Raw genomic sequence first — 22,583 nt, forward strand, 5'->3', positions numbered from 1 at the left:
ATGTCCCCAGACAGAGCCCGATGTCCCCTGGAGGGCGGAATCATCCCTGACTGAGGCCCACCGTCCAGGAAACGAGGGCTGCCTCAAAGACGCCCTTTCCTTTTTACAACGAGGGAAATGGTGGTGTTGGAGAGTCTTTTCAGGTTTCCCTATGTGGTGAGGGGCATATGGAGACGGAAGAGCGAGCCGCTGCACTGGACCACATCTTTCCTGGTAGTGCAGGCAAGAACAACGGAAAGGGGCCGCAGTGGCCACCGAATGCCCATGTTTGGACACTGAAGTTGATTTCCCCAAGGCGACACTCTCTTGGAAAGGGGCTGTGGATGGTATCACAGGTGGTACTAACTGAGGCTCTCGCCCTGATTCTCATCACCCGAGGGCCTGCTGGTCTCCACAGCCCTCCGGGCCCCACGCGCCCTCACCTTCTTCTGACGAATGTTTTTCCACCCACCCGGCACCCTGGACGGCACTCCATTTCAAAGGAGACTTTTGCCGGACGACCAGCGTGGATGGAAAGGTGTACACCCCACCACCGTCGGGTTTCACGGGGAGTTTCGGGGGGCGGGAGGGGTGGTTGAGCAGGATCATAGGGCCAGTGCCAGACGCTCCACCGCCGAGCCCTCAGCGCATGTGCTGAATCTAAGGGACTCCGGCAACACAGAGGCCGTTTCCTGAGCCCTTTGTTTCAAGAAAACGACTTTGGTGCTTCCTGCTATGCGTGGTGTTTGGTTTATGGTCTTCGTGAGGTCTCCATCATTTCTGTGTATTACGGAGTGTTTTCTAGCCCCCGCTGCTGTGTTGGTCCCATAAAAAAAAAAAGTCCAGATGTTGGCTATACCTGCAGGTCCTTTGCATCATGCTCTCCTGCTCGGAGCGAGTTTATTTCCCCCACTCGGGGAGAAATGAGCTGTGGGGGGTGTCTTCCCTTAGCAGCAGCACTAAGCTGCGGGGCCCCCCACCCAGGCTGCTTCTGGGTTCCCCTGGAAGCCGCACCGCAGAGCTCTGGACCAGGCTGCCAAGTGGCCCAGGGGCCGTGCGAGACGGGCCGGCTACTCCCAGCATGGAGAGGCTGCCGGCGGCCTCCTGGGACTTAATCTTCCCAGCTGCAGGTGCCCGCAGATGAGCTCAGAGGGAGGCTGCCTCCCAGCATCCACCCACGTTAGCCCTGGGAGGAAGGAGGCTGTTGTAAAAACAGTTTCCTAAATAACTGCTTATAGAGCATTTTCAAAGCCCTTCATCCAGGAGAGTGCTTGAATTCAGAGCTCAAAAATGGGGTATTACTCCATTAAGGCTGCCGTACAGCCTGCTGAAATGCGCCTTCAACTGCGTATTCAAACCCCATTAGACACGGAAGCTTGCAACGTGGAACTGGTACCAGAAAACAGACATTTCATCTTGGGGATCAGGCTTCACGGCAGGGAGGGCGGCGTCATCCCCCCGCGACAAAGGCCCCCCGGGCTCGGGGGCCTCAACCACAGACAATTGTTCCTCACAGCTCAGAAATCCAACAAGGTGTGGGCAGGGCTGGTTTCTCCCGAGGCCTTTCTGTGTGGCTTGCATGTGGCTGCCTTCTCACTGAGGCTTCACGTGGCCTTTCCCTGTGTGTGTGCGTCCCCGTTGTCCCTCTGTGTGTCCAAATCTCCCCTCCGTATAAGGACACTTGTCAGATTGGATTGGGACCCACCTTAACAGCCGCATTTTCACTGAATCACCTCTTTAAAGGCCTCTCTTCAAATACAGTCCCATCCGGAGGACCTGGAGAATGGGGCTTTCATATATGAATTGGGGGGGGACCCCGTTCAGTCCATAACCAATGTGTGAGGGACAGGTACTTAATAACTAAACATTTGACAGTTTAAAAATCTCGTTTATGGAGTACATTTCAGTGGGAAAAAAAATTACTATTACCACAAGTCTTCCCTGAGTGCACAGGGTTCTGCTAAGTAACTCTTGTGTAGCCTTTGAACACAAGAGACTCACTCTTGGCTGGTCCTGTGGTGGAAAGAACATGGGGAAAGACCCCTCCGTGGGGAAGAAGCGCCATTCCGCCCAGCCCGCCAATGTCCACTGTCTGCCTTGCCTGAAGCGCCTGCTGTCCCGTGTGAGCTTCCACAAACTTAATTGGAGTAATGATTTTTTGTGATTGACATGTTTGCACTGTAGCAAACTTTGGTTGAACATATTGTTAGAATATACAGTACTGTAATTTAAGATTATTTTATCAGCAGTAAAGGGTTTTATAATTCATTTAAAAAAGTTGTAATGGGCTTGAGCATCTTCAATATAGTTTAATAATATAGCGTTTTATAGCTGGCTGTAAAATTTCAGATTACGGTTTCAGCAATTGTGCAATTCTATTTTATAGTTTAATAATTGTTCAAATGAAGGAGAGTATAAAGTTCCTAAAAACCAATTTAATGACTTAGAAAAATAGCCTTTGTCAAAATCTAATGTATACCTTTAATGAACCCAGCTGTCACCTTTTCAACAAAGGCGGATCATGGCGCCTATTTTTCTCAACCACAAAGCCCTCCAAATTAAGCACCCAGAGTGTCGTATCTCCGAGTTATATTTTTTCTCCTTCTTTAAAAAATCTTTCATCCCTAATCTCCTTCAGCCAGAATAAGCCTGTTTGCCAAGCACACGGTAGACACCAGCGAGTCCGAAGCCCTTCAGCAGGAGCAGGGAGAAAATTGGTTCTCTCTTGAGAAGGTTCTTTGTTTTACAGATGACCCCTTGATCACACTGCTTCAACCCCAGCTTCTGATTCTAATAAAGTCCCTTATTAATGCCTCCAGATACCCCATACCTTACCATTCTGTGAGTGGCAAAATGGGGAACCCTACATTATACTATAATTGTATACTATTAAGACGAGTAATAAAAGTGTTAGCATATAGCATTGGGGAAAAGGCACTATTTCACGTTGTCATTGGAATTATAGTTCGTGTTGTTGTATTTCTGGGATTTTCCAGGGTTATGTTGTCAGACAACTAAAATCAACAAAAGAGGAGGCTCCGGACCAGGTATGCAAACACAGGTATCATGGAGCACAGCTTGAGAACATGGTCCCAGGACACTTGGGTGCAGTGATCCTTGGGTGGACCGGCTCTGAGTCGGAGCCCTATTGCAGGTACAGAGAAATGGCAGCAGTCAGAGGAAGAGCGCATGTGGCTGAGCTCCTTCCTGGTGGGGGTGCAGTCCAAGGACTTGGGGCTCACAGCGCATTTCCACTCTGTTAGAAACACGTAATGGCGGGGAGGCTGACTTTGAACCGCCCATCTGAGAAGTGAGCAGGAGAGAGGGCACCTGCAGTGGTAGACGCTCTCTTGCATCACCCCGAAATGATGGGGCCTCCTTTTCCCTGCTTCCCACTAGGCTCCCCCTTCTCGGTCAGCTCCAGAGAACATCTAGCTGAAATTTGCTGCTGCTTGGGGACAACGGAAGGCTGTCCGTCCCAAGGGCCTCTGGGTAGACTTTGCCAGGTTGCAGTCACTTCAGCAACGATGCCTACAGCTGGCAGGCATTCTTGCTCTCCCGGGACAGGCATTTGCTCCAGGTGTCACCTGTTGTCTGTACCTATTCCGTGTCCCAGAACATGGCACCCCCTACGAGGTGAGGGGTAGCACTTAGTGATTGTGAAGTCCTATGGAGAGCCCAGGCAACACCATCATTCAATTTAGCCTCAAACCAAGCTCGCTTTGAGATATGATATACCCTAAGCATTGAGTGTGCTGATGCTTGACAAGGGATTGTGCAGACAGTAGGCCAACAGCAGCATGGTTAGTTCTCTCCAAGGTTTTGGTTTTGGATTTTAAGGAAAAGAGGTTGTGCTGAAGAATAGAAAACCCGGAAGGATCCGGCTTCTTGCTACAATAGAATCAAACCTTCCTGTGGACTTCAGTGGAGAGTAACTTCATCTCCTTAACCCTTGGATTCATCATCTATAATATGGGAGTAATGAGCACTACTGCCTGGGAGGGTTGTAATAATTAAACAAATTAAAATTCTCCGGCGTAGTTACTGAGCCTTCAGTTCAGCCCAGCAACTGTTTTTATCATTATTTTATCTTCCCGGTGGGTCTGTGCTTAAGCACGAGACAGAAGGAGCTTGTACTAAGGGGGCATTTGGCAACCTTTATCCTGAAATTCATTGGGGACATGAACTTGGGCATCACACAAGGTGCGTACCCTGCAGAAGGGAACCAGGCTCAAGTGGATTACCCACTTACGATGTCTTCTCCCAAACATCTTTGCTTTACCACTTTTGTAAAAAAATGGGGATAATAACTTAAGGATGGGGATGGGAAGACTAGACCCCCTTAGTGCACTCTAGAGCCATTAGGCCACCTGTCCCTGTGGTTTAGATGGCAGTGAGGCTGGTCCATCAGAGGGACAGTAATTCAGCAGCTGGACGATCGCTTAACCCAATTGCCGGGTAATAAACATACTTAATAAAAAGGAATCTGGTGTCTGCACTGTCTTGGCCATCAGTACGCGCTCTTGTCCTGGGTGACCCACGAGAATACCTCTGAGCACACGTAGCTCACATGCTATAAATAAATCCAATTTCTTGTATCCCCTGCTGACCTTTTATCCTTAGAACTTCTAACCAACCATGCCTCCCTGAACAGCAGTCTCTGCCTTGTGTGTGAGCCATGGAGCTCACGTGTGGGAGCAGAATGGCTCCGGTTCTCCTGTGAGGGTCAACAGAAGTCTCCCCTCCACTGGGCCCCTCCTATTTGAAGCCCGAGAGGAGTCATACCATGGACAGGGCTGTCTGGAAGGGAAGCTGCAGACGGTGGGCACTGAGTAGACATCGAGGAGTTTTCCCCAGAGTGGCCACTGCTGTCCGCTCCCAGGCAGCAGGCGTGACCCCGGGCTTACTACTGCCTCCCTGGGTACCTTCTCAGCTGTCAGCAGGATAACCAGAACTACTTCTGCGGGTCGATCTGAGGGTTATGGGAGGTAACGTGCGCCACATCTGGCATGGAGTCCCTGTGCATGGGTTTGGGAGTCAGGAGGGCTGAGGTCCAACAGATGACATCTCAGGGCAGCTGCTGCAGCTGCAGAGACTTGGCAAATGCCAGCCTCTCCGAGCCCGTGTTTCTCGATCTGTGCAGAGGGGAGAGCTCCGCTCAGAAAGTCTTGTGAGTGGTTGGGAGTGTTCGGTTAGGCACCGATGGGGTCAGTTATAGGAGGAGACTGTCGTGAATGGTAACTGGTCACAGTTCTCACCATGAGTCTGCTTGGTTTCCTCAATTATCTGTTTCTCCTCTGTCTACTAAAAACATACTTTTCTTTAAAGTTTTTTTAAGATTTGCTTTCACCTGGTTTTTCACAGCACCAAGGGTGCTCCATCTTTCGAACAGAGGGTGAACAAAAGCCCGGGGTCGGTTCTATCTGCAGCCCACGGCATTTTATATGAACCCTTAATTACCACCATAAGTCACAGATTCATTACGGGGCCGCACTCAGCTGCACATATATGCACAGGAGAATGAGAGGCTTAATAAATATTATCTGATGGCAATGAGGATGCGTGCCTGATGGGACAGGCTTCATGCACTTCTCATCAGAGATCACAATGAATCTTTTCTGTTGCTCTTGCACATTTGCATTTCCAACTGCACATTTGAGACAACAAATGTTTCATTTTAGGGCCATCCCCCGAGTTGCCTTTCTACCCTCCTTGCTGAGTGTTTGCTCTACGGAACGCCTCCCTTACCCCACACCAAAATGTCTTTCACACATTGTTTGGCATAATCTTACTGGTAATTGGGCATCATTTTCTAAAATAAAGGTCATAGTTGCTTCTTGTCTGAATATTTTACAAATCAAGCAAGTTAACCATGAAGGAAAACACGGTTCTCTGGTGTAGTTTGCAACCTGTGTTTGCCCCAACCTCGGAAAAAACGAAATGGCTGGAAGATGATCCCGGGAAGTATGGAAGGGAGGAAGGCCAGCTCGAGTGCCGTGTTAGGCTTCCTGCTGGAGACAGTGTCTGCACCATCTTGCCATTAGTGTTGAATTACAAGTGCAGGGCTGCAGGCATCCTTTTTATGGCATGCTGGAGACTGACGAGCAAGCCCGGGGGACTGCTTAGCTAATGGAGGACTGTTGATATATCTTACTGGACTGTATCTCTTTCATTGCATTCATTTTTAAATCCAAGGGCTCACAGAAGATCATGTTCACAAGCCAAATTAGCTCTAGCTTTTGCATTTCTCCAGTCCAAGAATACCAGCCTAGAGACCGCAGGGAGGCTATGCAACCCTCAGCAGCACCCTGAGGTCTTAAAGGACTTCCCCCTTTCACATTTGATTCTCAGAACAACTCTGTGAGGTAAGCAGGAGGGCAGAGATTATTACGATTGAAGCTGATGGTTGAAAAGCCAAGAATAGGACCTTCCTAGCCTGTGTTCATTTTATCATCCTTTATCAATCAAACTGGTACCAGGAGTAAATTCTAAACCGCAGGAGAAGCTCTCTTAACTGCCTCGTGTAACCAGCTCATCACAGAAGCCAACCTCTCCATTCTCTTGTAAATATCTAATGCCCAAGACAGACAGCATGCCCCAAGCGGGTCACCTCTGTCCATCTGCTCACCCCTGCCCTTGCTCTCTCCAGTTGAGAGGCAGGCTTAAAAGAGTCAGGCACGTTTGTTCTCAAACCTTTTTTATGCTCTTACGGTTGGTGTTTTGTTTACAAATTTAAATCGGTATTATATGAAGGATTTGAAAGAGGAGCACAGAAGGAAGCATAGTTGTTTCGATGAAAACTAAGTTGAACACATTGAGAAAGCCAAATTCCTTTAAAAAATGCCTTTGGATTAGGTGGGGGTGAGACAAAATTATAAAAGACTGAGAAAAATTATAAAAATGTAAAAAGATTCTGCTCTGAGATTCCTCTGTGGGTATGAAACAAATGTCACTCCTGTTTTAAAGAGACTAAAACTGGAAATTGTAGATCGTGAATTAATTATAGGTGTAGCTTCCACAAAAAATAAGCCAGGGAACTCCAAACAGCAAATTCTTTCTTTAAAAAACTTTTTTTTAAAAGATTTATTTATTTATTTGAGAAAGACAGCGAGGAGAAGGGGCAGAGGAGAGAGAATCTCAAGCAGACTCCCTCCTGAGCGTGGAGCCCGATGCAGGGCTCAATCTCAGGACCCTGAGATCATGACCTGAGCCGAAACTAAGAGCTGGACGCTTAACTGACTTGAACCACCCGGGCGCCCCAAAGAACTTCTTTTAAAGAAGTTAGCTTTGGTCATGTCCCCCAAAATCAATAAAAGACAGACATTCAGATTTGAAATTAGATTATTTGATATAACACATACAATGAAATAGTATTATCCAGCCTTAAAAAACAAGGATATCCTGCAGTATGCAACAACAGGGAGGAATCTGAAGGACGTGATACTAAGTGAAATAAGCCAGCCACAGAAGGACAAGTACCGCATGATTCCACTTAACATAAAATCTCTAAATCCTCAAACTCATGGAAGCAAAGAATGGAATTGTGGTTGCCAGAGGCTGGGTGGAGGGGAAACAGGAAGTGGTGTCGCTTTTCAGTGGGTGTAGAGTTTTGGGGATGCTGGATGAATATAGGTTCTGGGGTGTGCTGTGCAACATTGGGCCTATAGTTAGCACTGCTGTATCGTGTACTTCAGATTTTGTTAAGAGAGTAGATCTCATGTTCAGTGTTCTTATCACACTTTTTTTTTTAAAGCAGCTTTGAAATAAAAAGTTTGAGACAAATGTGTCATTTTTGAGTGATTTAATGATTTTGCCCTTTAACTTAATTTCTCAATTGACAAATAATCTATGGGCACAGTCCCCAAACCTGTCAGGTAGTAGGATTTCTACCCTAGGCTTGGCCCTAAGCTCAACCTGAATTGCGCAGTTAAACTTGGAATACCCCATGGGTGCCAGGAGTCCAAGACCTGATAGACTCGAGAACATGAATCCACGTCTCTTTCAAGGCTACGACCCCCCCCACCCTTTCCCCCACAATCTGGCCTCAGTTCAGTTCACTGCACTGGCTTTGGAGGCCTTGTCTAAACAGCCCAACCAGGATCTGAGCCTGCACTTCTTCTGGGTAAGGAAGCCTCACTTCAGGCCTCCTCAGCCTTTCCCCACCCCCATCTTACGACCAGGCTCAACCTGCCCAGAGCATACCAGACTAAGGAAACTTGGCACCCAGTGGGCCGTCCTAAACCAATGCTGAGTGAAATCTCTTTATAAGGCCTTCTTAGAGCTTCAAGTAATGAAAGTCCTCTGGCCAAGATTCAGTTAGACACACTGTCTTGCCGAGAGTGAGTAGAAAAGCCGCCCCTTTCTCAGAAGGACACTTGCCCCATCCCCCCCTCCTCTCCTCATAGCCCCTCAGCCCCTACCCGACCTGCAGCAGGGTCCGTGGGGCTGGCAGAGATCAGTCTGGCGGAAATGCATCCCTTCCCTGCTGAGCACGGGCGCGAGAAGACAAACTTCCAAGCCCAGGGGCTCAGAGCAGGTCTGATTTATGTGTCGACTTGTTTTCCGCAGCTGACTTTACTGCACATTATTCAGACCAGTGGTTGCAAGTGGTTGTTACCAAGTTTGTAGGAAAACCAAATCCATAGGAAGGTGAGTTTCAAAACAGACCGCGGCAGGGATTTTGGAAAGGCTGGCCAGCGGCTTGTGACCAGACCAGCAGTAAAACCTCCCCAGGCTCCCCCAAATCCAACGGGCAAAATCCAAAAAGCTGAGAAGAGCACAATACTACAGAGCCCTGGACAGACCACCATTCCTTAGCTCAGATTCACTCGCAGGCAGCTGCTTTCTTCTGTCTTCTTTTGTGTAGAAATTAACGTGGATAAATATGTATATGGAGTACACAGTAGAATTGCTATAAGTACCGCCTATAAAAGTCTACAGTCAGGGGAGTCTGTGTTTTTAAAATGCAGTGTAAAAATGCAGACTGAAGCACGTTCCTCTGCTCAGGTAACGTTCAGAATTAGGTGCACACCCTCCTTCCTATGTCTCGTCCTGCCCGAAAATGTAAGGTGTGTAGGTGTAAACTGGGGAATGGCTGTTTCAGGAAGAACTCATGCAATGGTTTCCCCTCACAAAGGTCCGATTTATGCTGCAGAAGAGACTCATATGCTAATAAACTGGTATTGACAACCGTGATAGATGCAGCTCGGTACTTAGTGAGTGCTGGAGAGCAGAGTTGATTGCATTTTACAGTCTGTGTATTTCTCTGTTTATTGCTTGTATTCTGTCATTAAGCAAACAGGTTCCTAATATAGCAAATCTCTCTAATCAGTAAAGCAAGGGAGAAAAGAACCAGAAGCATCATTAATTATGACCATTTGGCTGCAGCCTGGACAGTCTGTTGCTCTTGGATTGAGCCACTTCCTCTGGTTTCATTTTCTGGAGGTGGAGCAGAAACTGGCTCCCCTTATCCGTGGAGGAGAGTAGAGAAATGTTCCATGCCCTGCTGGCTGACAGCTGCCTCAAACCCCGAGATGAAGCACTGACTTCTCTACAGAAACGGAGACCTGGGGCAGCAAAGACCAGACTCCGCATCAGTGCGCTTTTAAGTCTCTGATTCCAAGAACAGAGCTAGTTACTGCTCCAAAGCCTGCCTCGTCCCCGAGGCTCCAGAAGAGCCTACTGTGCGCAGAGCTCGTGTGCCCGCGAGGTGGCCCGGAGCGGAGGAGGGGGCTCTGGACGGAGGGCTCTCGGTGATGTGTGTGTCTGTGCGTTTTGAACAGGAAGGCTCCTGGCACCAGGGCAGACTTTCCAAATGCTAATCACTGGGGTAAAAGGCAGGAGCGTCATCGGTCTGACTCCAGGTAACAGAGGTTAACAGCATCTAATGCATTTATTAACCCTCTGGTACCGGGGACTGGCGAGGTCTGGCCCTACAATTACAGTGCGGTGGAAATGCTATTACCCGCCGTGCCTGGACTAGCGGATTACTGCCAGCGACAATTTTACAACACTGCTAGAGGGACAAGGCTTAGGAGGTGCCTGAATACAAGTTCTCCAGTTTTCCAGAATGACAGCAAGGCTGCCGGGCTGGAGACGGGCTTTGCCAGTCCCTTTCATCTCCCCATCCTCGAGATGGAAACTTGGGGTCCCATGGTTTGCTGATGACGTTTCCCCTCCACTCAGAGTCAGGTGGTTTCCCCCATAACCACAGAAGTATGAATTAGCTGCAGGAAACACTCTTTCCTAAAAGAGCTTAGATAATTCATTTTGAACATGCCGTACCAGTGGTTAAAATGGACTTTAAGAAAAATGAAATCCACTCTCTTCTCTTCTTTATCCTTCTCTCTCTTTTTTAGGAGATGTCATATTTTAAAGCCACACTGGAAGGTTTGGTGTCTAGGTAGGTCCGGGCTGGCCACACTCTGTGCTGGGTCTCTGCATATGCCATTAACGAGCAGGGCTGCTGGGCCCACGGACAGGACCTTGGGCCCGCACTCTCATTACTCCACCCTTCATTTTATGGGGTTAGAGCTCCACAGTAAGAAGTACTCCTCTAGTTTCTAACTTACCTTATACCTTACAAGGCCTCGGAAGTTTTGTTGTTTTTTTTAATTTTCGTGAGACCATCCCCGTTTTTATCACCTGCGAGACAATGTTTGAAGTACGTAAGTACTCTTTGCAATAGTTGAAGTTGGGGGCCACATAATTCTATGTTTGCATTTATCAGACCTGATTAGCAAGACATTGATAGCTTGATGATGTTTCCAGAAATGCTCAGGATAAAAGCCCTTCAAATGTGGAAATAACAGGTTGCTCAGGCTTCTAAGATGAGCTCTAAGAGCCAGATTTCCTGAAGTGGACTCTGGATCTGCATGGTTTTCTGACCCTCAGTGTCACTGGAGGGAATCAGACAGCGAACAGGACTCACAAGCATGCACCCAGCTAGGCACACACGGGTCTAAATTCCCAGGCTCTGCCCCTCCATCTGCAGCTTACAAACCCCTACGGGCATAGACACCCAGTGTGGCAGTGCTCCCCCTGCACTTCGTGCTAGCCGGTCTAGGCAGCAGAGCCCTGGGCCCTCGTCTTGTAATACGCACTTCAGGTTTGCTGTGCGATTGGAAAAAATCTCATGTCTATGTGCAGTCTTTTGATTCTGTTCCCCAGGTGCCACCTGCTCTTCCAAGAAGTGGTGACATTTGCTCTTCGCCTTCTAATCAGACTGCCCCACCTTACTGTGGTCCATGCGAAGTTCAGGTGCAATTCCAGGGCTGTCGTGCTCTGCCTCTGGGGGACTGGGAGTTGCTACCCAGACCTCTCATTGGGCAGCTGTGTTAATACACTGTGTAAGCAGAGCATTTAAAGGCCTGTGTGCTTGTGCTGCTGAGCCTGTGGGGTGCTAAGTGCTTCTGTGGGTTGGGAAGGTGCTTAAGAGGAGAGAAGGCGCTTTCTCAGAGCCTCTGCAGGGGCCTGGGGGCACATTATTACCTTTGCTCCGAGCAAGATGAGCCTGGAGAGGCTGCCTCCAGATTCAGTGAAGCTAACGGGGCTACCGGGAGACAAGGCCTCACGTTGACCATTTCCTTTAGATAGATGCCAACAAGATGCCCACTTTGGGGAGGAAAGACCTCAGAGACTTCATAGACCTGGAGCTGGTTCAAATGTATTTTCCTGTGTCATAGAGCAGTAATCCTCACTCTTCCCAAACGGAAGGTAAGAGCTGGCAGGCCTATAACCCCGCAGGCAGTGTGAAAGCCTCCGTGACTGGCGAGGGTCAGCTATCTACCTCTGCAGATCTTGAGTCCACTTAAGACAATCTGTTAAGACAGAAGACTTTTCTTATCCATTGGTAGAAACCCCTTTATAATTATTTAATCATCATGGGCATTGAACTAGTAATTCAACACGTTCCTGAAGTGACTAAGGATAGCCAATGAGTACCCCAGATTGTGGACGTAATGAGTAAAAACTTACATACCAGTGCGAATCCTACAGAACAAAGTAGGAAGGAGGCCTGCCCGACCCTTAGAACTTAGAGGCCTGTGGTTTAGAACATAGAGGCATAGGTTAGCTATGACCACAAGCACAGAAACAACTCGAAGGCATAATGTGTCTCAGACTAGGGGCACCTGACTGGCTCAGTCGTTTCAGTGTCTCCCTTCAGCTCAGGTCATGATCCCAGAGTCCTGGGATCGAGCCCCATGTTGGGCTCCCTACTCAGTGGGGAGCCTGCTTTTCCCTCTCTCTCTGTCTCCCACTCGTGGTCTCTCTCTCTCACTCTCTCTCCATCTCAAATAAATAAATAAAATCTTTTAAAAAAATAATAATGTGTCTCAGACTAGAAGTCAGGCTGCTTTCTCTGCACATTTTAGTGAACTTCTTAGTTATGCAAAGGCCCTTAGCAAGGGTTTATGTCTTTTGTAGATTATGGCCTGGTAAAGAAAAAAAAGAATGCGATGTTTTAAGGCCATTTTGGTATCCGGGCACAATTCCAATCTTGAACAGAAATAAAACATGTAAAGTTCTGTACATTATTCTCTGCAGGTAACAATGCAATGGACCAGATTTGCTATTACTGTAGATTAAAAGTAGGCTTTTGGGTAAGGTTCAATTCCTCTTCCCATTTCTCCTCTGATCCTCTTATACATAACATTTAGTGACCTTTGAACAGCCTGGGGATGCTTCACAGTGTCTTATTCTTGATGCCTGTTTAAAGGTTTCTATTTCATATTCACAGCTGGCATATGCAAATATAGGTAAAGATTATGATGCCTCCCAAGTAGCATTATGGTCAATAAATGACTCCTTGGGCGAACATGCCATCATCAGCCTAGCATGTCTCCAACGAGTTACAGAAGTCTTCCTACAACAGGCAGCCTGCCCATTGCCATTCACTCAGTGCTGGTTGCCCAAACACTCCTTGATTCAGTGTGATGCTTGACCAGGGTCATCCTGCCGGCACACGAGCGCTCTGTCTTTGGTGCCGACAGACTCCTGTTTTGGGGGAAGGAGCTCATGGTCGGGGAGGTTCTTCATGTGGATTTAGGGGCACGTAGAGCATGAAGAGCTAAGCTTGCCAGGATTGCCTGGAAGAAACACTGTAATAGAGGAAAGAGCACATTTTCTTTCAGGAGTTTTAGAGACCTGGTCTATATCCTGACTCTACCAATTGCTATGTGACCTTGGAGAAGTCACTTAACTTCGCTGCGCTCTGTTTTCCTTTACAAAGCAAAAGGGCAGTATTGGGTCAGCAGTTCTTATTGTAATTGTTTGAGCGATGGAAACTCTCCCGCAACTCAGTTCTCGCCTGGAAGCTCAGTGGGGACTAGTACCAGTGTGGGGAGACGGGGAGCCCCCTGCCACTGCCCTGGAAGCAACTTTATGATTACTGGATTGGGATCTATAATACCCTGAACAGTTCCTCCGGGGGTCTATCGGTAAGAGTCCCTGCCCTGTGCCATAACTCCCGAGCAGGGAGCGGTTTACTCAACTGCAGGCAGCCCCTTGAGCCCAGCGACTACACCCTTTGGCTCCTGTCACCTGATGCCCAGCTTTGGAAAACAGCTCTGTGCTTGTTGACTGAAGCAATGAATAAAACAAATGAACAAACAAGCTTCGGGAAGACCTATCTCTGTGTTACTAACGAATGTGGGTTTTTTTGGTGACATTTGTACCTCAAAGGCACGTCCCCAAAATGAACATGCAGAAATATAAATGAGTTCTGAATATGAACGACTTCAAAGCTTTGTCTTGGGGCGCCTGGGTGGCTCCGTCGGTTAAGTGTCTGACTCTTGATTTTGGCTCAGGTCATGATCTCAGAATCAAGAGATGGAGCGCCATATTGGGCTCTGTGCTGGGCGTGGGGCCTGCTTAAGATCCTCTTTCTCCTTCTGCCTCTGCCCCTCCCCCCAGCACTCTGGCTCCCCCTCCCTCTCGGGGAAAAAAAAATAGAAAACGAAACTTTGTCTTTAGTAACCTAGTCTTGTGCTGCCCCCACTAGCCACAGGTAGCTGCTGAGCCTTTGAAATGGGGCAGGTCTGAAGTGAGATGTGCAATGTCAAACACACCAGATTTTGAAGACTTACTATGAAAAAAAGTAAAGTTTCTCATTAATAACTTTTTATATTGATTACATGTTGAAATGATAATATATTGGGTTAAATAAAATATGTTAGCACAATTATCTTCACCTTTCTCTCTTATGTGGTTACTAGAAAACTAAAGATTCTGTATGGGCTCATAGTTGTTCACATATTTCTATCAGTGGCTCTGCCCTAGACAACTGATTAGTGAATCATTGGTAATCATTATTCCATACTCTATATGAGTGATTTTATGTGTGTGTGTGTTTGTGTTTCCCCAGGCACAGAAGCTGAAATCCAATGTGTCGGGCGGTACACACCTCTGTCTTTCTGATGTAAGTTATGTTTCTCTCTGGGTCTCCCTGCATTTCTAGACACAGAGCCTTTGGGCCCTTGGTGATGATGTAAGGCTCAAAGACAATGAGATTCAGGTCTAGAAAAAAGATCTAAGGCACCCTCCATGTCCCTCTGCCCTTTGAGCCAAGTGAGGTCTTCGGACCCCAGTGCACGAAGTTTGAACTATGTGTGGGACCCAGGATCCTTATCACAGAGCTAGACCCGGCACAAATACCATTGTTCCAGTGCCGGAGACTATGTGACCATAGTCCTGTAGAATCAGCCTGCACAGAGAAGACACTCACCAACTCTCACTGCTTACCAGAGGTCCTCTGTCTACAGTTCCTTCGACCTCCACAGCAACCCAGAGGTAGCTAGGGCAAGCCACATTCCTCTCCCCGTTTTACGGAGGAGATGAATGATTTTGTCATGAGCTGATCATTGTGGCGGGATGTGGCATTATGGGACTGAGTGGGTGCTGTGGTGGGGACAGAGGCATCGGTCTCAGGGAAGGAAAGTTGTGCCAACTGGGAGTCCAAAAGCCGGAGTTCTGGCGTGGGCTCTCCAGCTGATGAGCGGGGCAGGCTCCTTCATCTAGAAAATCTAGGGTTGAAAGGGCAAGTGGAGAGAAAAGTTGCTGACTGCCCTGCCCATCTCGATGCAATTTGTGGCCCATCTCCATGTGAATGGATATTTGCCTTGTCCAGTTTTCTGAGATGATTCTTCCTGCCCTTCTTCCAGGATAAGGAGGGACAGTGGGCTTCCTCCTCAGTCAGTACCAGGAGAAGCATTCCATGTTGCGCTAGCTAAGGGGAGATCCAGAAGGTAGGAGTGAAGGAAGACACAAAGTTGTCCCACAAGTAGATTTCAATAATCCATAGTGGAGGAGCCAGAAGCAAGTGTTGGCCAGTTTATCGTAAAGTATATCTCAATATATCCAGTTCTCACCCAGCTTCATGATTCCTTTCCATAAAACTACAAGTCAGTGAATTGAGGTCTCCGTGGTCCTATCCTGGGCCAGCTTTGCTGAGTGGTACAGCTAGTTGGAGGTGGGGGTGGGAGAGAGAAAGAGTGTGGTTAAAATATACTGGGATAGGAGGAGTACATGCAGTACGTGACAATGAAAATATTCTCTCTTACAGCGTGATTACGAAAAGAACGGTCTCGCTGGTCCTTCCAGCCACATAACCACAAAATCAATGGCTGCTCCTCCAAGCTGCGGTCTGAGTCCACTGCTGGTTCTGGTGGTAACCACCCTGTCCACCTTATTTTCTTTATCTTTGGCAGAAACATCGTAGCTGCATTTAAATAACAATATGGACATGTAAAAAGACAAAACCCAAGCTATCTGTTTCCTGTCCTCTTGTATATCTGAAATTCCAGTTTTAGGAGCTCAGTTGAGATACTGCAAAAACAGTTTCATCCAACTGGAACTTTTTCTTTGTTTCTTCTTCTTTTTTCTTTTCATTTTTTCTTTTCTTTTTCTTTCTTTCTTTCCTTTTTTTTTTTTTTTTTTTTAAGAACTCTTCTCGTGATCCTTAGGGCTTCTATGGGCTACCTGATGCAGTGCTACATTCCATATTGAGAGGGCTTTGGGACCGGCTATGTTGTCACGGGGCAGTGCGTAAATTTGTCTGTAAAACCAGCTTGGCATGATTGATGATGGGGATGATTTTAACAATTTAACTCTGGCCTTTCCTAGCGAGAGAATCTTCTGTATCTTCTGTAATGGCTTTGGTTTCTGATGACATCACTTTAGCCCAACATGGGTGGGTGCAAGCTTATTTTGTCACAAAGCAAAGATTCTCATCCAGAGGATCTTGATGGCCTTCGTGCAAACAAGCTTGCACCAGTACTCACCTTTCTATATGTACTGGCATTTTCCACGCTGTTTGGGTACTGTGAAGAGTTCTACACTCTCCTACCAAACAAAAGACACCTGTCCCATCCAAATGTAGTGTCTGTCTTCTAATCAGAATAGAGGGGGCGAGTGTGCGTGACACTTCGCAGTACCTTGATCACTGAACGACACTTTCCTAAGCCTTACCTGAGGGAGAAGCCCTTTAACTAACAAGAGTCAAATATAGCGGACATGTCACGCTAATACTCTTTACACGTATGAGGTTATATGTAGAAAACAAAACTTTACTACTAAATGATTTCAACTCTTGGCTTTCTATATTTTGAAAGTAATGATATTGTCTTCATTTTTTACTGATGATTTAATACAAAATACATGGAGCTCGTTTTCCTCTCGTAAGTAGTGTTAGCTCCAATATTAACTTCAGGAAGACAGCTTTTCAAAAGCAGACTCTGAGGAGCCTCGTGCTTTAGCAGAAAGCTCTGCATCACGTAACTGTGGACAGGCAGGAGGAAACAGAATGGCCAAGTGTTGTCTTTTATCATTTCTTGAAATGCAAGCGTGCATAGCTGTGAGGAAACTGGCCGCCACTCGTAAATGCTCTGCAACAGCCGATGGCATGTGTGCCAGTTGACATAATCCACTACCTTGGTTTCCATGTTACTTGACAAAGGCCGGTTTGACTAGGCTGGGGGACAGGACCATGCCGCCCTCTTTTCTGAAGCAGATCTGTGCCAGGGTGCACAGTTGTTTTCCTAAGGGTTGTCTTGACTCTCAGCGGTGATGACCTGGCCACTGTTTAGAGGGATTTGGTCTGACGGTCAACAGGAATCAACTCGCATCTTGTTATGTGTCCTCCATGACAGACTGTGACTATGTGGAAAGAAAGGCTTGTGGATCAAGAGGGCCAACAATAGGTCTGTAGAGATGAGTTGGCCGGCAAAGATACACGGACCAGAACGGGACTCTGGAAACAAGAGACCTGGCTTGTTCACTGCACATCACTTTCCATCATTCTCGTCCTTAAACAAGTAGAACCCTGAAGTGCACTTTTGAAGTCTGGTTGATGGTGACATTCAGAATCTGCAATGATCGAGTGCTAGGAGCCATGCTTCTCCAACACTGAGTAGAGAAGAGAATCCACCTGAATAGAGTCCTGGGAGCATTACTTCTCCCCACATCAGTAGAGGGGCTGGAGGAGGAACCAAGGTGCACAGTTCATACTGATCCCCTTTGCCCGCTGATGTTTGCCTTGTAAGAATTAATCGAATCACTGGGGTGGGAAATCTATTCAATCCAAGATAAAGGCATAGTCTTTTCGCTCTATTGGTGTTTGAAGTACATTTATATCCAAATGTTAATAAACATAAATGTATAATACTAAGTATCGAGTTTTTTCAGTTCAAAATGTTTTCAAAGAAAATTCATCAGACAAATCTGATTAGTGAAAGGTTTCGTAAAGACTCTGACTTTGAATAAACACATTACATGTGTCGAAACATTTGGAATTCCGGTCCTCTATGAAAGCATATCTCTTACAGATCATATTTTGTTTTAATTAAGGTATCTCTGTGGCTCTACACTGTACTAATTGCGTATGGGTCTGACTCTGTGTGATCTACCGTAGAAAGCTATTGATTCCTTCTGCAGTAAACAGCGGCTGTAATTAGCTTCAGATGACCGAAGAGGAAATAGGAGTTATCAGAGCTAACAAGGGTAGCCTTCGGTGAGGAACATGGGGATGTGCAACCCATAAATTCAATTTGGGAAAGCCTCATCGATCACCAACAAAGATCTCATTTTTCTTCACAGATAGAAGCAAATTAGAGTTACCAAATCCTAAATTTGAAAATAAATTGCTGATGAAATAAACAGGGGAAAGATGTTCAATGACAATACATTAGAGAGATTCTTACAAATTCATGCCAAGCAGGTGTTTCTGCCATTCAGTGTGATTCCCAGTTTGACACAGTGGACGTGAAACACCGTCATTTGCCCCAGGACTAAAGCAGGCAAGTGACTTAAATCTTTGACTTCCTTGTGCAGCAGTGCTGACAGCAAAAAGGATTACTTGCTATCCCTCTGTCCCTGCGTTTGGGGTACCACCAGATGCAAGGGCCGTCCGCTGAGGTCTGGGCCTCTTGCAGAAAGCATCTCGTGGTAGCTGATTTTGACAAAAATAGTGACTTAGGTCCATATGGACCATGACTCCCATGTCAAGTCTAGCCATGCCCTGCTGCTTATTTAAGAGAACGAAAAAAAGGGGTACTTTGGCAAACTGATTGGAAGCACATTCGTTCCGCGTGGACGTAGAGTATCTTTGACCAGTATGTGTTTATCTTTTTAATAGAGCACACGAGGGAAGAAGTGCACAATAAAGAGGAGAATTCACAACGCCACTTCCATGTTTATTTTTCCATATCTGATTTTTTCAAGCCCCTAGAGTATAAGTTGAGAATTACACAGATTATTTTTTATTCAGTATTGTGAACTGTATCCAGAGTACAATAGGAGTGTGGTTTTCATTAAAAAATAAATAAAATTGTTTAACAATTCTCTATCCTGTAGTAAAAAATGTCTTAGAAGCTATCTTTGAGTTAATCAGATATGGGACAGAGTTTCTCCAAAGCTGCTGTGGCCTTTGATTTGGTCTATATGAAGACTGTTGCTATCATGCATACACTCCAAGGACGGGTCCTCTCCAGCTGCACCCTGTCGCCCACCTGTCCCTTTGTACTCTGTCTAAAGTAGACACTCCCAAACACTCCATCTGCTGAACTAGCAAGGGAGGAGAGCGGAAGCATTTTTGAGGCCGTGTTAAGTGCTTGTTGGGAAAAGAGATGTATAAGCAGTGGGAGTTTGTATAATTAGCAAATTCTTTCCTTAGAATCTAGCAAAAATGTATTTCTGTTGTTACTATTTACAAAATAGTGGCCTTGGAGAAGCTGTCATTTGGAAAATAAGTCTTCATTCATGTAGTCCGACATGCATGACTTATTTGAGTCAATAAACTGTAGACCAGAAAAGGGCTGCTTAAATGAACTCAAATTTTCTAATTCCCTTTCAACGCTGTTCTTGATCTCCTGGATTCATACCCCTGTGATCTTTGTTGCTTCTGCTCTTTGATAAAGCAAATGAGACCATGGGAGACCCAGCTTTTTGAGAAAGACCAAAAAGCAGTGGCAACAGATGGGCTTGAAATGCCAAGGGCTTGGGTACAGGGATGACAGAAGGGCCCTACTGCCCCGAACTCGGGGAGTTTGGAGAGATGAAGCAAAATCAAGGTGCAGCACGAGGCCAGGTGCCATGGGTGAATGGGTCATGCAGTCCGCTGGTGTTCCTTCCTGAACCACGTCGGAACCTTGTCCTATGAATAGCCAGAGTCCCTTGAATTAGACAGCAGTGCCTCTGTGGAAAGCAAGCCAGAGCTAATATCTGGACGACATAGGAAGAAATTTCTTTTTAGAATTTCTAAAACTGTAAAACAGCTGGGAATTCAGTTGGAAACCCTTAGAAGCTACATTTTCCTCTTATCACTAAAATAGGCATCTCGTGTATATATCTGACACTTCTTGACTTTGACCCAGCTCTTCTTCTTGAGTGACCATTTGTTCTAAGTCTGTTGTCTAGAATTCTTCTTGAAGACTGTACGTCTGAACACGTTCTCCTGGCAGAAGCTTTAAATATGTGGGTTTTGCCTCTGCCTCCATCCTGGGGTGTGTTTGGCAGGACATTTCATTTCACAAGGGGAGTCGTCTTAAGACAGTGGGACTCGGTTCTCTTTCATGTCGATTATTGGTACCCCAGTCCCCATTCCTGTTCTTTATCATGGAAGTGTTTAACAGGGTCCCTTCCTGTGGATTTTTCATCCAAATCCTTCTAAATGTAGTCCTACCCAGATTAACTCTTCTTCTGTCAGATGCCCATTGTACATGGAACCCTGGCTTTTTGACAACAGAGTGGCCTCCCTCAGGAGTCAGGGGATCTGAAGGTGATGTTAATCCCCCAAGTAGGAAGTTCCTCCATCCAACCCTCCCTCTTCTGAGTTCCCTTTTCTTAGCCTGGGGATGGTCTTGTCTGCTCATCCTCACCAGGCATCCCTTCGCTGCTCCCGGAGCTCTCGGATGAACCCCCCCCCCAAGGAGGTTCTCCGATGAGCTCTCCCCACCCCCCAGGAGATAGCCTGGGGTTGTTGTTCCGCAGGAAGCGCCACCTGCACTCTGATTGCTCTGAGATCCAGCCCAGACGGGTGGGGCGGCGCACAAGCCCTGTTTCAATAAACTGCCTGCAGAGAACCGCAGCCTATTACCCGTCATTGAGGTCCTGGCCCCCTAAGGTCTCCAGGCTCATTTGACCAGCACAGCTGCGACTTGGGCTGTCTGCCCCTGGCAGGTGCCGATATCAGCGCCTTGTCCCACTGCCATGAGGAGTTTATTTTTGCTCCAGGGCAGCTGCCAAGCCCAGCACCAGCATCGATAAAAGGTTTTCTCGGATTTTCCTTTCTTCATCCCAGGCCGGGTTTTCTTATCATTCCCCCACTTCCATTTTATAGAAAATACCAAGATTCTGGCCAGAGACCAACAGCCCCTTCTTTCATTTGACCATCTCTTCCCGGAGCTCCCCCAGCCTCGCCGGAGAAAACGTGCCGCACAGCAGGTACTTCAAGAGCGTGGGGTGAATGAAAAACTTGGGGCATCGAAGGCTTCATTTTGTAACACGGTAGCGCGAACTGGACTGTCCACGTTGTGTTGCTGGCCCTGAGCTCTTGTACACAACAGTAAAGGGCTCCCGAGGTTACCGAGGGTGACCTGGAAGGAAGCGTCACACAAAACATTAGAATCAAAGCAGCTTCACATCTGCCGAATGTGTTTCCTGCTGAGAGATGAAAAATGAGCATTTGTCCCCAGGACGAGCTGAGCATGACTAGCCCGTCCCAGGAGAGGACAGGACCCCCAATGGGGTAAACTGATTTCAGGGGAAATTAGCCAGTGACTCTGCTGGCACTTTAATCGGCCTCAAGTGCAGCCCGCTGGCCAGAAAGGCGGACTGCTCCACCAAGCCCAGACCAAGGCCGGGCCTGTGCCAGCATCCTGAGAAGCAAACTTAGTTGGTCTTCAGATCAGCACATTTATCCAACATGTACTCTAGCTGAGCAAACCAGAACTAGGACTGAAGCTCTGAGAATACAAGGCAACGGCTTAGAGAAACACCCATCTTTTCCGGATGGCAGAGTCCTTCACTTTAACATCCTTCAGAGAATCTAAATTCTCTTTGTAAGTAGTCCAAGGAGCCGCTTTCCAGACTCAGTCCCCAAGAAGTAATAAGCCCCAGTCCATAGGCGTACAGCAACCCACACCCCTCAAGCAACATGGAGAAGCAGACACTCAACCCCCGCTGAAGCCGGGCAGGCTCCACGGGGGACCAAGGGGGGTCACCCTTTGAGGCCTCAGAGGGCTGTGAGCGTGGCCAGGTGGCCATGCCAGCGCAACTGTCCCAGCTGTCAGGGACCAGCCGCGGCGCAGGTGGGTACAGGAGACATCAGAGCTGCTCTAGCGGAGGGAAGCGGACAGCCAGCCGTGTTCGTTCAAAACAGCAAAACTTTGAAAGTACGCAGACCCTTGATGGCAGCAAATAGAACACAGATTATAACACTAGAGTAAAGTAGGATAAAGAATTGAACACCCAGGCGCTGCCCTGGATAGAAGAAACGCAAGGCTCTTTTGAGTGGGTAAAGGTCTGTCTCCTGTCACTGGGGCCGGGCAGGACGTCTGGCACTTACGGCTTCATCACAAAAGCTCCCTTCCTCTCTCCGTGTCACAACTTCTGCAGGGCTCCGTGATCCGGCATTATTGTCCTGGTATGCAAAGCGTGCTTGATCTGGAATCTGGCCTTTTATTTTTTAGCTTTAGTCGAAAGCATTTCTGAAATGTGGGAAAGGAGAGAATGGGAACTGGAGAACCCACACACGGATTGCCCTGCCTTACTTGGCTGCGGTCTTCTAGTAATGAGACTTTTCTGGATTCAGAAATAGCTGATTGTCCTCAGAGGGTTGAAGAAATGGTTTCAGAAACCTGAAATCCAGGGCCTTATATTTCTTCTAATTATCTCTTTTCTCCTCTCTTTTTCCCCCAAGGGAGGAGGAGGAGCACTTTTCACCACAGAGTTTTCTTTAAAGAGTTTTCTCCTCTCCTGTGCATTATCCCTTAGATATTGAAATTATTTTCTCCTGTTTAATCCGCCTCCTGCAGAGAAGCTGTGTGAGATTCCGGATGTGGGCTCTTGGGTTGTATTTTTTAGATGGTGTTGCATTTTTACTCAACCGG

General features: G+C 47.1%; 1 protein-coding gene across 2 annotated transcripts in view; it reads left to right on the top strand.

Annotated features, from left to right (window-relative positions):
• GFRA1 (GDNF family receptor alpha 1) overlaps positions 1–17,640 on the top strand; it is a 202,705-nt gene extending 185,065 nt beyond the window's left edge. For both annotated transcript variants that reach the window (XM_087862668.1, XM_045803223.2), the window contains 2 exons: positions 14,345–14,398; positions 15,542–17,640. In XM_087862668.1, coding sequence (XP_087718794.1) covers positions 14,345–14,398; positions 15,542–15,697 — 210 coding nt within the window. In that variant the 3' untranslated portion in view covers positions 15,698–17,640. The remainder of the gene's footprint in view (positions 1–14,344; positions 14,399–15,541) is intronic.
• The last annotated feature ends 4,943 nt before the right edge of the window (positions 17,641–22,583 follow it).

The sequence above is a fragment of the Ursus americanus genome, chromosome 6 (genome assembly GCF_024610735.1).
Source record: "Ursus americanus isolate L20-20 chromosome 6, mUrsAme1.1.p, whole genome shotgun sequence".
NCBI classification, from domain to species: domain Eukaryota; kingdom Metazoa; phylum Chordata; class Mammalia; order Carnivora; family Ursidae; genus Ursus; species Ursus americanus.